General features: G+C 37.8%; 1 protein-coding gene across 1 annotated transcript; it reads right to left on the bottom strand.

Annotated features, from left to right (window-relative positions):
* Positions 1 to 850: 850 nt before the first annotated feature.
* On the bottom strand, positions 851 to 13,930 carry LOC113058185 (serine/threonine-protein phosphatase 5-like). Its single transcript, XM_026225857.1, has 13 exons — positions 13,814 to 13,930; positions 10,362 to 10,603; positions 9,407 to 9,554; positions 8,781 to 8,902; positions 7,697 to 7,762; positions 7,461 to 7,559; positions 7,162 to 7,267; positions 6,943 to 7,085; positions 6,765 to 6,852; positions 4,873 to 4,913; positions 4,615 to 4,793; positions 2,340 to 2,421; positions 851 to 1,884 (listed from the first exon to the last, which is right to left on the bottom strand). Exons 1-13 carry the CDS (start codon positions 13,902 to 13,904, stop codon positions 1,822 to 1,824), a joined length of 1,470 nt encoding a protein of 489 aa, XP_026081642.1. The 5' UTR covers positions 13,905 to 13,930; the 3' UTR covers positions 851 to 1,821.
* Positions 13,931 to 14,156: the final 226 nt, after the last annotated feature.

The following is a 14,156-nucleotide window of genomic DNA, read 5'->3' as shown; positions in this document are numbered from 1 at the left end:
GTTGTTTGCAATGTCAGGAAAGAGTGTCGCTAATATGCTTTGCTATAGACAATGTTGTAGCAGAGTCTAGAAGAAACGTGTACACGGAGTCCAGCAGATTCAGGCTTGTTCTAATACAGAGCTCATTTCTTCAGTTCCAGACATCTCTGAAATGTGTGGGGGGTATTTCATCAATCCATCCTCCTTTATGCTAATCTACATCCTATTTACACCTGCCACTTTGTGTGTCTGATCAGATAGTTGTACGCTTTTTTTTTTTTAAGTTGAACTGTTCACAAACAAACTACATTGAGTTTATATAATGAAAATTAAATTGATCAAGTTGTGGTTTTAAAACCAATTCATTTGATCCATTTCAGTTAAAAAGTAAATTAACTAGCATGTAAATATTAGATTTATAACTGGCAGCAGCACAGTCTTTCTCCACTGAGTCAATGTAGTGTATGTGTTCATCTAGTCACTCAAACCCCGAGCACCAGCTATACTCTTTAGCACAATGCTAACCACAAACCACTCGAAAACTTACTTAAATGTCAAAGGTAACAGCATTAAACTCACTCAAACACATAATTACACTTAAACGTCAAGGTTCAGGGGTCGATAGGATCAGCTAAACCTCTCCGAGTCATGAAAGTCACAAAACTAGTTTCGTCCGTTTTTCAACTTTTATTTAAAACATATTTCGCCAAACACCATGCCTATTGTGCAGTACTCAGACATAAAAAAGGAAATGTTTTCCCACTCAGTCCTCGTCGATTGAATGAAACTATCTTTGATATCAGCTGCAGCCAATGCTGATAATGCTGACCGAGGTCACTACTGCGGATCACAGAGGTATCAACACATTCGACAGTATTGGACTGGCATCTTTTATTCAGTATCTTCTTCTTCTCCAAACATGTACACAGAAATTCCAATATACAGTGTGTGTGTGTGTGTGTATATATATATATATGCATACATATATATACATATTATATATATTGGTGTAATGATGTTCTCTAAAAAGTCAAGGGCATGGGACATGGCTGCTGTGCGTTTAAAGAGAGGAAGGTGGTTCTCTGCTGTGTTATAACTAAGGGTTGGGGATCTGTTAGACAGACAGTGGAAGGTGCGAGGGTTACAGAGCATCTCCAGAGCATCCGGTCGAGCGTGTTGGGAGCTACACAGAGCAGAGGACACCAAACACTTGCTGCGCTTCACAAGACTGCACTCTTCCCTGTTCTGAAAGATGAGCCAAAAAACTACTGAAGTGACACAGTACCAAGATTTGTTGTGTGACGTTTATCACAGGAAGTCTGAGCTCAGGACAGACGCTCTGGGTGGACCTTCCAGTGGCTTTTATTATGTTTATTTTAATTTTTTTATAGATGGCGTGCACAACACCTTCACTGCTACAGTACTGAAATGTCACGCTGTTCTCCCTCCCTACAGTACTTCAGACGTAACAGGACTGTGAAGTGTTTTTGTGGGGTAAAATTTCTAAATAAAGGCCCTATGTAAAGACACACCTTTGGGTAAAAGCATCAATCGAATTGTTTGCCTCCGCTCCTCACAATAACTTGGTCACAGGCTCTAATTCTACATCAGCACTCTTACTTTGGGATGTGTCGTTTACACTCACCCAGTCTTTGGTCAAATTCAGCTCATTTATCACACAGCTAAACATCCAATCAAACTGTGCAGCTCTAGATGAATGAGGGGGGATTAAGCCAAGGGATGGCCATCTCCCCGATGTGTCTACAGGTATGAGTACAGTAAAGTGTGCGTGTGTACATGAGGAAACAGAGATGATCAGAATGTGAGAGTGGCTCCGGACCTCTACATCATACCCATCTGCATCAGAGAGTTAGCGTATGCCATGGGCTTGACATCTGGATGAGGCTGAGGAGAGGGAAAACAACATTTAGCACAGTCATACACAGCTATCTAGTGATTAACTGACCCTTCTGGGGTTATTATGCAAATGAGAGTAGCAGGGTTTCTGCAGGTTTTCTGAAGGTACATTTAAGACCACACAATATTAAGGTTGTATTAGCAACACTTCAAAAAGTTATGCAGAATGCAAAGTGACTGCAGAATGAATAGTGCTCGACCGATATTGATTATTTATTATGTTCGATGCCAATATGTTAGAGAGCAGAGTGCTGACATAAAGCTGCTAGATATGATATCACTATTTAATTTAAAGATAATTAAAACACATGCATAACAATTGCTGAAATTAAATGTATGTATATTGCCGATAAATAAACTCCAGATATCGTCCCGGGCGATATATGGGTGGACCACTAACACCGACTGAATGTAAGTATGAATCATGTGTGAATGTAACTGACCACAGCAGTAAACTGGTGAAACTCTGGCTTGAGGTCTGATCCCCTGAGATGAATGTACGCTCCTTTATTTCCCATCTGGTCACTTCAAACAGAACAGAAGCACACAGAAGAGAAGGAATGAATATACACAGGAAGAGTAGCCGGAGTCTCTGTTCAGGGTTAGGACATTTCATTCTGACTTGACCCAAACATGTTCTAACACTTAGTTTGTTTTCAATGAGACTGTAATTCTTTTAATGCTGTCAAACGATGAATCCCATCCAAATAAAAAGTGTTTGTTTACATATTATATGTCTGTGTACTATATGTATTCATTATGTGTGTGTGTATATATATATATATATATATATATATATATATATATACACACACATATACATTTCTATCATTAAAAAATATTTACCGTATTTTCCGGACTATAAGTCACACTTTTTTTCATAGTTTGGCTGGTCCTGCGACTTATAGTCAGGTGCAACTTATTTATCAAAATGAATTTGACATGAACCGAGAGACATGAACCAAGAGAAAACATTACGGTCTAGAGCCGCGAGAGGGCGCTAGCAGTGTGAAAGTGCAAAATCTAGTGACCTGGGAACAATTGCCGGAACACTTTACCCGTGTATTTGCCTGAATGGCAGTGTGAAAGGGGCTTATACTGCTCAGTGCTGCTGTAGTCTACACTGAAGACACAGAGCGCCCTCTCGCGGATGTGGACGGTAATGTTTTCTCTTGGTTCTTGGTTCTAAATAAATGCGGAAGAAAGGGGATTTAAGAGACTTTGAACGTGGAGTGGTTGTTGGTGACAGACGGGCTGGTCTGAGTATTGCAAAAACTGCTGATCTACTCAGATATACACACACAACCTTCTCTAGGGTTTACAGAGAATAGTCCGAAAAAGAGAAAATATCCAGTGAGGAGAAGTTGTGTGGACGAAAATGCCTTGTTGATGTCAAGAGGTCAGAGGAGAATGGACTGGTTAGAGATGATAGAAAGACAACAGTAACTTTCAACAGCATGAAAGCATGGATCCATCCTGCCTTGTCTCAAGGGTTCAGGCTGGTGGTGGTGGTTTAATGATGTGGGGATATATATTGTTGGCACACTTTTTGCCCCTTAGTACCAATTGAGGTTTGTTTAAACACCACTGCCTACCTGAGTATTGTTGCTGACCATGTCCATCCCTTTATGACTAATGTGTACCCATGTTCTGATGGCTACTTCCAGCAGGATAATGCACCATGTCACAAAGCTCAAATCATCTTAGACTGGTTTCTTGAACATGACAATGAGTTGACTTTACTCAAATGGCCCCCACAGTCACCAGATCTCAATCCAGTAGAGCATCTTTGGGATGTGGAGGAACGGGAGATTCACAGTATGGATGTGCACCTGACTTTGTGATGCTATCATGTCAATATGGACCAAAATCTCTGAGGAATGTTTATAACACCTTTTTGGATCAATGCCACGAAGAATTATTTTTACTGAACATATTTTTCTAAAACATATACATGCGTGTGTATTTATATGTACATAATAAATATATAGAGTACACAGACATATATTATGTCAACATTCACTTTCATTTTGGATGCGATTAATCATGCTGACTCGTCTGACAGCACTTAATTATTTATAATAATGGGGGGAAAAATTAATTATGCTTTCCATAATTCAATGTGCATTAGACTGATGTCTAATGTAATGAGTGCTGACTCTGCACTCTCTCCAAATAAAGTATTTGGCTTTATATTCTGATATTGACAAAATGTGGCAAATAACATCTGCTGATTTTTGTCCCACAATCTTCAATTCTGCAATTTTAGTCTCTTTAGCTCTTATTTTTAGTAATAAACATAAAGTGGAAGAAAATTACACTGATCGCCATTAGACGATCATTTTCGTAATGGTACAGGCAGCAGTCATCAAGATTAATGCAGTGATAATCATTTGGGCTTAATTTTCTTTATGCAGTATCTAATTCTTATTTTGGGGTAAAATATGTTGCATCTGTGTCAAGACAGTGGCTTAAAAACAGTTAGCCAAGCTATAATCTGTCTTATTTTTTGGATTATAATCTAACTAATCTATGTGTTTATGTAACAGAACTAAAAACAAATTACCAGTACAAAAAAAAAAGACTAACTTGTAAGACTAGTCTAAACCTTTTAAGCAACCGGCCCCAGGACATGTTTTCAGCATGACCTTCACCCAGATGTGTTTACGACCCTTGGTTGATTGTAATACGTCCTGTTTGTGTAAATCAGTTTCGTACCAGTAGTTTGGCGCTGAGAACACGGTGATGCACTTCCCTGAGTGGGTGACCTCGTAACCCTCGGCCTTCACCTCGTGACTGCGCACGATGTACTGCAGCTTGTTCTGGTCCAGGAAGCGCTCGGTGACGTCAGGCCCAAACTGACAGCTCACACCGCGCTTGCTGACGGACCGCCCGTCCTGGAGGAGAACACACATCAGTCAAACACAGCTGTGACCCAACACCCTCACTCAGCTGAAGGAGAGGAACAGAACTGACCTGCGGCTGAGGATCTGACCACAGGAGGTCACACATCGGACCTGCGCAAGAGAGTTACAAATTACTACTGGAGTTTTACATTGAGTCCAATGAACAGTGCCTGGCCATGCAACACTTGAGTTCCTGAGACCATCTCAGTAAAATTTAACAGTGTTTCTCTGTAGAATCCATTAGGGCCGGACAATTTTATCGGTTAATTTAAATGGATAAAAAAATATTATGAGTAAGTTATGATTACACACAATAACAATAAGCCAACGCTAACAGTTAAGAGAAAGAAACGATTTGATTGCACGATGGCGTGTGACACACTCTATAAAGCGACCTAACAGAACATATTATCGCTAGTTCTGAGCGGCTATTCACACAGAATGGGTTTCTGCTTTTAAAACCATGAGACGCAAGGTTATGAGACGCGAGTTGAACTTCTTTTAACTTAATTGCTGCGTTTTAGAAAGTTTGCAGTGTGAGACGCTGTAAAAGATGTGAGATGCGAGCGGATTTTCTGGAATTTTGCCGATAACAATAATCAGGGATCGTTACTTTCCTCATAAATCATTGACTCCCAAAACTTGTGATGTTCTTCATATTCTGTTAGGTGGTTAGTAAGAGTAACAGCAATCAACTTTTCCAATAAGTATAAATTTAGTTTGACCTTTTATGTGCATATATATATATATATATATTTTTTTTTTACAAACTCATTATAAACTTTATTTTTTTACTGATATTTGAAATACTTGTAAATATTTACCTGAACTGCAGAAGGTAACAGTCTTTTATTTGAAGAAGGCTTTTAATTAGAGGCATGCCTTTATTTCTAATTCCGTGTTGACCACGCCCCGGCCACTATAAGAGGCCCAAACTACCGGTTTTTATTTGAGGAATTATGGTATACTTTAAATATAGACCTGTAGTAGCCAATAAGTGACAGAAAATCACTGCATGAATGAGTCATTGAGTCATTCAGTCAACCGATTCGTTCAAAAGACTGAACGATTCAGTAACGAAACACCGTCGTGTGCTGCTCAGAGACGAAAACAGTTCTGCTCTGGCTTTGTTTGGAACAATTTAAGTCACTTAATATTAACTTCTTGTGTATTGAACGGTTCATCAAATCAATATCACATTTGCAATCATGCTGCTATTGGGAGGAATACATCACTCTTTGAGTGATATTAACTATATCTAATGATATAATTATAAAAGACAGATAAAAGTCATACCAGGGCATTTTTGCCACTATGTCTTGAATTTTGGGGGAATTCTAGAAGTACTTTACAAGACTTAAATCACACAGTAAAAGAGTGAGCTCCCGCAGTAGTGTAACCTGCATCTCATTATGTATATGTGCACACCCAGAGTGTGTGTTTTTTTAGTTTTTTTTTTTTTATGATTTAATCGATCAAATCCCATATCGTCAATATTTTTACAGGTGCTGGTCATATAATTAGAATATCTTCAAAAAGTTGGTTTATTTCACTAATTCCATTCAAAAAGTGAAACGTTTATATTCAAAATTACGTTTACATTTTGGCCAAGAAACGTTTAGCATTTTTCTTAATTTATATTAATTCTAAATATACAGGAAATGTTTAATATACGTTTGTATAGTATCTGCCTTCATATTTAATAAGTGAATGTGTCTTGCCTTTACATCACGTTGACAGCTTCATCTGTCATGCGCTTGGAATAAAACCGTCTTTAACCAGATGATTTCATTTTAATACGGAGAATGTTACTTGAATCATGTTGTAGTTTTATTTTTAAGTTGACTAGTTAAGAAAAAAAAAAGTGTTATCAAACAACATTTTGGTCACATCACAGTCTGCGCAGAAGCACATAAGCTTGGACATGAACAAAATGATCTAGTGATATCACACACGTCTTACCAGAGTCTGGAGGCTGTCTGTTCCTGTCTATCTTTCTGATATCATCTAAGCTCACACCGTCCTCACTAAACAGTCCTCCATGCATCACCTGAAACACAGTTCAACCCAAATGAAAACTGAAGGATATAACTTGAAAGTGGTGTAACTGTGACAGCAGATGCGCTGAAACCGCTCATACCAGCACTTTGTTATTGATGCACTGAGCGAGAGGAAGCCACTGGAAGACTTCACTGAAGAGCTGGAACATCTGAGCGGTGTACTTCGCCTTCACCTCACCCTCGAAGCCGTACATCTGATTCATGTTATCCGTCTCGTGGTTCCCTTCACAGAAAACACCTTTCAGACAATAACGTTTACCCATCACACACTCGCACACAAGCGTGTTTGGGAATCTCACCTCGAAGCAGGTGGAAGTGTTCAGGATACAGCAGCTTGAAGCCAAACAGCATGAGAATGACTTCTACAGAGAAAGAGCCGCGGTCCACAAAGTCACCGTTAAACAGCTGAGAGCCTGACGTCAAGGCTATTCACTGGATCTCAGGGGGGGGACATTTGTTTATAATGCAAAGATTAGGTTTAAGGTGTTGAATTCAATATTTATTATAATATTATACAGTTATACAACAATTCATATTCCATGACATACTCGAGGTGTGACAGGTATGAGAACATTACAGACCCGAAAGGAAAGGATACGTATGGATTAGTTACAGATGGTAAACCGTTCAGCTCAAAGATATTTAGGAGATCATAGTACTGGCCATGTGTGTCTCCACAAATAGTTAATACTTCTGTCTAAACATCAAGAGAAAAGAAAAGTGAGAACAGCATTATCATTTTAAAGTTAAAGGAAACTACTATACGGACAATAACAACAACAACAGAAAGACAGAAAGAGAGTTGCAGCTCTTTCAGCGACTGAAGACTCTTACCTCTTTTAATGATATTTCAACAAGACTGGGAAGCTTGGATAAAACCTCTTTAACTTGAACCAGCATCTGAAAGACAGTCATATTGATTATGATCCTGAGTCAGTGAATATATTGATTTATTCAAAAATACATTCAAAATGCAATCCATTAAGACCCATCTTACACCCATCTTCTCTGACAAACTTATTTACATTTTACCTTTATTTTCATTTCATTAGTTTCATTTTGTGGCCATGATAAGGATAATGACCAACAGATAAAATAGAAAAACTACATAAATAAATACATTCAAAAAATCATGTTTTAATTGTGTTTTATTGTGTTAGTTAGCTGGGTTTTTTTAAGTTATTTTTTAACCTATTTGAAATAATCCAACTGCAGTTTGATTGAGTTTAATTAGAGTGCACAATGAAAAAACATGATTTCTGAGAGTTGTTAAAAACTGAGATAACTGTTTTTGCAAAGAGTTACTACAGAAACTGAATAATCAAATGAAAAAAATAATAATTAAATTCAGTGTATGAGTTAAATCTACATAGATTTTTATTACAGCTTCAGAAGTTACCCAGAGCAGTGAGTGATTTGTCTTGTGTTGTCTGAGATGGAAGTGGGTTTATTGGGCTGCTGTCACTTTAAGAGCTAATGCATGGATCTAATATCTCTAAGCACATTCTATTCTATTTTTACCCAAATGTTTAAATTAATTTAAGACAAATCTGACTGTGTTTATATACTTGCCCACATGGGCATTTTTATAAATTTGTGAGCATTTGACCGTTTAAAAACAATAAGCCAAAAAGAAGTGTGACGTTATATGTGCGCAATTCGACTGTGTAAACAAATCATCTCACAGACGATGTCTGAGCATCAACCTGAGTTCTCTTTCAAACTTTTTAGAGCTTGTTTTTAAACCACAAGACTTTAAAGTGCAAGTGTGCAGCACTACAACATCACGTGAGCGTGATCCAGGTTAATTGATAGGATTGATGTATCACCCATCACAACAGTTACGTTTCAAGATCTCTCTGTGTGTGTGTGTGTGTGTGTGTGTGTGTGTGTGTGTGTGTGTGTGTGAGCCACTCACCTGGTAAGCACACTTTCTGTGCAGTTTCTTCTGGTCTTTGAACCAGGCCATCAAGTCTTTCATGAACTTCAGTGTAACCTTCCCATCTTCAAGCTTAGGTCCAGCATAGTCATCCTCGATCACTGGTGGGAGACGATTTAAAAAGATCAAAGTGTGTCCAAATCATTACAAATCATTAATAATTCATATTTGGAACTATTTTTTAACGGCAATGAATTTTCCATTTTTTTTTTTTTTTTTTGCAACAGGTAAATAGAAAGACCCAATGTCATCAATTCATTTCTCAGTCCCACACACTTCTGCTTCAAAACAAAACATCGTACACAAAGATTTATAACAACTGACACTCTAATTAGCACCTTATTACTACAATTAAATAATTTCTCCATTAAAATAACAAATATAAAATATATAAAAGCATATTTCAAATGCTTTGAGCAATGTGGGAAAATAGGAAATAAAAACTAGTTTCCACTTTATTTGAAAGTGTCCTTGTTACAGTGTAATTACACAGATATGAACTGAGGGATATTACTTATAATAACACACAGGGTTATGTTTAGGGTTGATAGCTTGTAATGAAGCATGATTTACTCCTAATAACTGTAACTTTTCCAAGCACTTACTCATGTTCTCGATGTCTAAGGAGTCGACGACCGATCGTTTGAGCTCGTCGCTGGCGATGGCCCGCTCAAACGCCTTCTGTTTGACGATCTTATTACACTCCTGGTACTTCATCTTGGCATCTTTGTCATTAGGACGAACTCTAACCACCTGTTAGTGAGGAAAGACAACAGCACAAAAAACTATTACTAAAACAAAATCAAGTCACGTCTGTGTGCTGAGATGAATGTGCAGTTTTAAAGCTAGAAACTATATTTTAAGGCACAGTTATGGTTTTTCCCCACACTGCCAAAACCTGTATCAGAACAGTTCCTTTCGTTCTTAAAGACGTGTTGCTTGAAACACAGACCCGTTTACTTTATTTTCATATGTGCAATGACTAATCGACATTGAGAAAAGAGAGATTTTCTTTCCTAACACTGACCTAGCACATAATTATCATTTATATATTCACCAAAATAAAAATTCTGGGCCGAAATTGAAAATTTTACATTTTAAGTCAAAACATAATAAAAACATAATATAGTGCATGTATGCTTCTTATTTTTCTAGCATGGACACCGGGTGTCTTTCCTGAGATGTGACGTCTTTCTGTGGTTGAAATAGTGATTAAATGACTGTATGATGGAAGTTTCTTTCTTTTAGCTTCATGTTTCTCACGAGCTGTGACTAGAAGAGGAAGAGAGGATCTGTTTATGTGCTGCTTGACTGGAGTAAAGCGATCCGTCACGCCACCAGAAGAAATGTGTCAGACCCACACGCATCGCTTGTATTCATGATAAAACTGAAATGTGAACGCTGTTTCATCACAGCCTTTATATATCTCATATTAAAAGTAACAAAGCAGCAGACTGGATGACAGGTGCACTAAACATAATATCTAGACAAGCTGACGCATCACCAGAAAGCCAGAAACCGCTGTATCAGTGATATATATTGATCTAGAGTGAGTCTCACCGTCTCGTAATCTTTGAGCGCTGCTTTAAACTTGCCCAGGGCCATGTTGGAGGTGGCCCTCCGGTAGTAGCCCTTGATGTAGCTCTTGTCCAGCTCCAGGGCCCTCGTGGCGTCCCCCAGCGCATAGCCGTAGCACTCGGTGCGCAGGTACGCCAGACTCCTGTTACTGTAGTAGACGGCATTGCTCGGGTTCAGCTCCAGTGCCTCCGTGTAATACTTGATGGCGTTCTCATAGTCTTTATCTGAAACCAGAGGATATGAATCATGATATATATATATCACAGAGCACTGGGCAACACTGTCAAACAAGAGCCTGCTAGAGACGAGACTTTGTCGATTGTTTGGGAGGTTGGAAGGGGCGAGGAGCGGGAGCCAAATTTCTGCTGATGGTATTGCATTGGTCTGATCAAGTTTTATATGCTTTAATAAAAAGCGAGAGCATGTTAAGATCATCAGTTTTCTTTTGATGAGAAAGACTGAGTGTGAACGAGTCACAAGCCCACCTCCTTGCCTCTATTTGGTGATTGGATGCCGCAAATAGTTCCCAAAAAGCTGATTAAAGCTGCACTAAAACTGTGCATGTGAGTATTTGTCATGAGTCAGATTTAAGAAGATGTCTCTGAAATGCACTCACTCATCTAACTCTATCTAATGTATTATAATGGGTTTATGTGAAGATTGATTTAAGTTCACTTAAATCAGAAATTGTTATTTTCTTACAGTCTAATAAATTTTCAAATTAATAGCGCTGAAATATCCTGTTATGTTAAATGACTAGTCAACAGATAAATATTAGAGGGAAAAAAAACTATTTCCTAGAGATACAGAAGTATTTGGATCAGTGATACTCGCCAGTCATTAAGTAAATATACAAATAAAAAAAACTACATTAAATTAGTTATTTAATTTCAAATACAATTGTATGTGGTTTTATTTGTAGTTTCAGTTTTACTTTCAGTGAACTATAACAGCCCTGTCTTACCCAAACTAAAAAACACTCCAGGAACCACTTTGCGACTGTATATCAATGTGAGTTCAGAGGAACACATGAAGATAATTTAATTAATTCACTTTAATTATATTTTTATTAATATTAATTATTATGATAATAAATAAAAATCCAAACGGTTACATTATAAAATATTAAAATATTATTTTAAATAAATACATTTATTGGGGACTCAAAAAAATATGTATATACTTAGTTAATTAGTTAAATGTAATAATAACGATATTATTATTGCTATTATAAATATTTTTTATTAATAATAAAACAATACATTTGGTGCTGTCTCTAATTTCAGTGTTACAGTGTCAAAAGTCACATTTACTGCACTGGCTCATGTATTTGTTTTATAATTATGTTTTATTTTAGATGCTAAAAACATCCAACAGTTAAACTAATGTTCAGGTTCTCCGGAAGAGAAACAACAGACACAGACAAGGCTGCATCTCATTTCTAGTCTTACTTGATCTTAGTGCTGCGTTCGACACCATAGATCATGACATACTCATAGATAGATTACAAAACTATACAGGTATTCAAGGGCAGGCTCTAAGATGGTTTAGATCCTACCTGTCCAATCGCTACCATTTTGTTTACTTAAATGGGCTTTCATCTCATTTATCATCAGTAAAATATGGAGTGCCACAAGGATCCGTCCTAGGTCCCCTACTATTTTCAATATATATGTTGCCCCTTGGTAATATTATTAGAAAATACGGAATTAGCTTCCACTGTTATGCTGATGATACTCAGCTATATATCTCAACGAGACCAGATGAAACTTCTCAATTATCTAAGCTAACAGAGTGTGTTAAAAATATAAAAGATTGGATGACAAATAATTCTCCAATTAAATTCGGATAAGACAGAGATATTAATTATTGGACCAAAAAACACTACACAGAATCTTGTAGATTACAATCTGTAACTAGACGGATGTACTGTTACTTCCTCTTCAGTCAGAAATCTGGGTGTTATATTAGACAGCAATTTGTCTTTTGAAAATCATATTTCCAATGTTACAAAAACTGCATTCTTCCATCTTAGAAACATTGCCAAGCTACGAAACATGTTATCTGTTTCTGATGCAGAAAAGCTAGTTCATGCATTCATGACCTCTAGACTGGACTATTGTAATGCTCTTCTAGGTGGTTGTCCTGCTTCGTCAATAAACAAGCTACAGGTAGTCCAAAATGCAGCAGCTAGAGTCCTTACCAGGTCAAGAAAATATGATCATATTACCCCAATTTTACAGTCTCTGCACTGGCTACCTATTAAGTTCCGTATCAGTTACAAATTATCATTACTTACCTATAAGGCCCTAAATGGTTTAGCTCCAGCGTACCTAACTAGCCTTCTACCATGTTACAACCCATCACGCACCCTAAGGTCACAAAACGCTGGACTTTTGGTCGTTCCTAGGATAGCAAAGTCCACTAAAGGAGGTAGAGCTTTCTCACATTTGGCTCCCAAACTCTGGAATAGCCTTTCTGATAATGTTCGGGGTTCAGACACACTCTCTCTGTTTAAATCTAGATTAAAAACTTATCTCTTTCGTCAAGCATTCGAATAATGTATCTTTTTAATTGTGAGTGTAGTTGCATCTGATCAAAGGTGCATTTTTATTCATTTGCTTGGGTTAAACTAATTTTACTTTGTTGGATCAGCAGCTATGCTAATGATGTCTGTATTTTGTTTCTATGTTTCTATGTTTCACATCCCGTGGTAACTAGGATTTACACAAGCTCCAGTCTGGATCCAGAACACCTGAGAAGAGATGATGCTGACCCTCAGAGGACCCCAGATGATGCTAACCCTGAATCAACAAACAGAACTAACAATTATTGCTAAATGTGTGACTGAATCATATAATAACTTAATTAATAATATTGATAGTTCATCGTCTAGCTGACTACGTCTTGTATTATTACTATTATTTTTTCTAAAATCCTGTCAAATGTGCACAAACTACTAGCTACTACTAAATATTGTAGAAACATAATTTTCTGTAAAGTTGCTTTGTAACGATTTGTTTTGTAAAAAGCGCTATACAAATAAACTTGAATTGAATTGAGTGACAGATGCGACGCGTCATAAACCCCGCCCACTGAGCTCACGGCATCATAATCATAAATCTGCTGTAATCAGAGCATGTCGAGTGTCACAGCAGTATCACAGTCTCGCCTCAGGACAGCAGCTCTCTCCTCGATATGTGGAGAGTGAACTGAGGAGTAAAGTCTGATCTGTGGAGAGTGAACGGATCACAGAAGAGTGAAGTGTGACGAACGCGCGCTTGAGGAGTCTGTCTGATTCAGCGCGTGCTGCTCGTGCCCGTCTCTTATCACACTCATCATTGCTACCGAGGCGACAAACTCACCAGCACAGCCCTATCCAGGCCACATCAGTGCAGTCTCTTATTTACAGCACACATCTGACAAGCTCTTACCTTTAAAGTAGTTATTCGCTTTCTCCTTGAGTTTCTCTGCACTGGCATTCCGCTCTTCTTCCGCCATCTTCTCACTACCGTGTTCCGTCATGCTGCCGTGTGTACTAGGAGAGCTGTCGCAAACACCCGTAAAGAGGGTCGTAAAGCGCTGTTCGCCGGAGAAGAGCAACTCAACACATATTCTCATTACAACAATTATAACCGGGTTTATGTTTTTAGATCATATGAACGTGTGCAAGTTATTGCAAAATGTTGTGGAAGAACTTTATTTCCACTGTCAACATTCATGTCATTAAAAATAAATTACTTAATTATAAATGAGAAAAGAGGATGTCGTGGTTAA

The sequence above is a fragment of the Carassius auratus genome, chromosome 40 (assembly GCF_003368295.1).
Source record: "Carassius auratus strain Wakin chromosome 40, ASM336829v1, whole genome shotgun sequence".
Taxonomy (NCBI): domain Eukaryota; kingdom Metazoa; phylum Chordata; class Actinopteri; order Cypriniformes; family Cyprinidae; genus Carassius; species Carassius auratus.
This window is presented reverse-complemented; position numbering and strand designations above follow the sequence as displayed.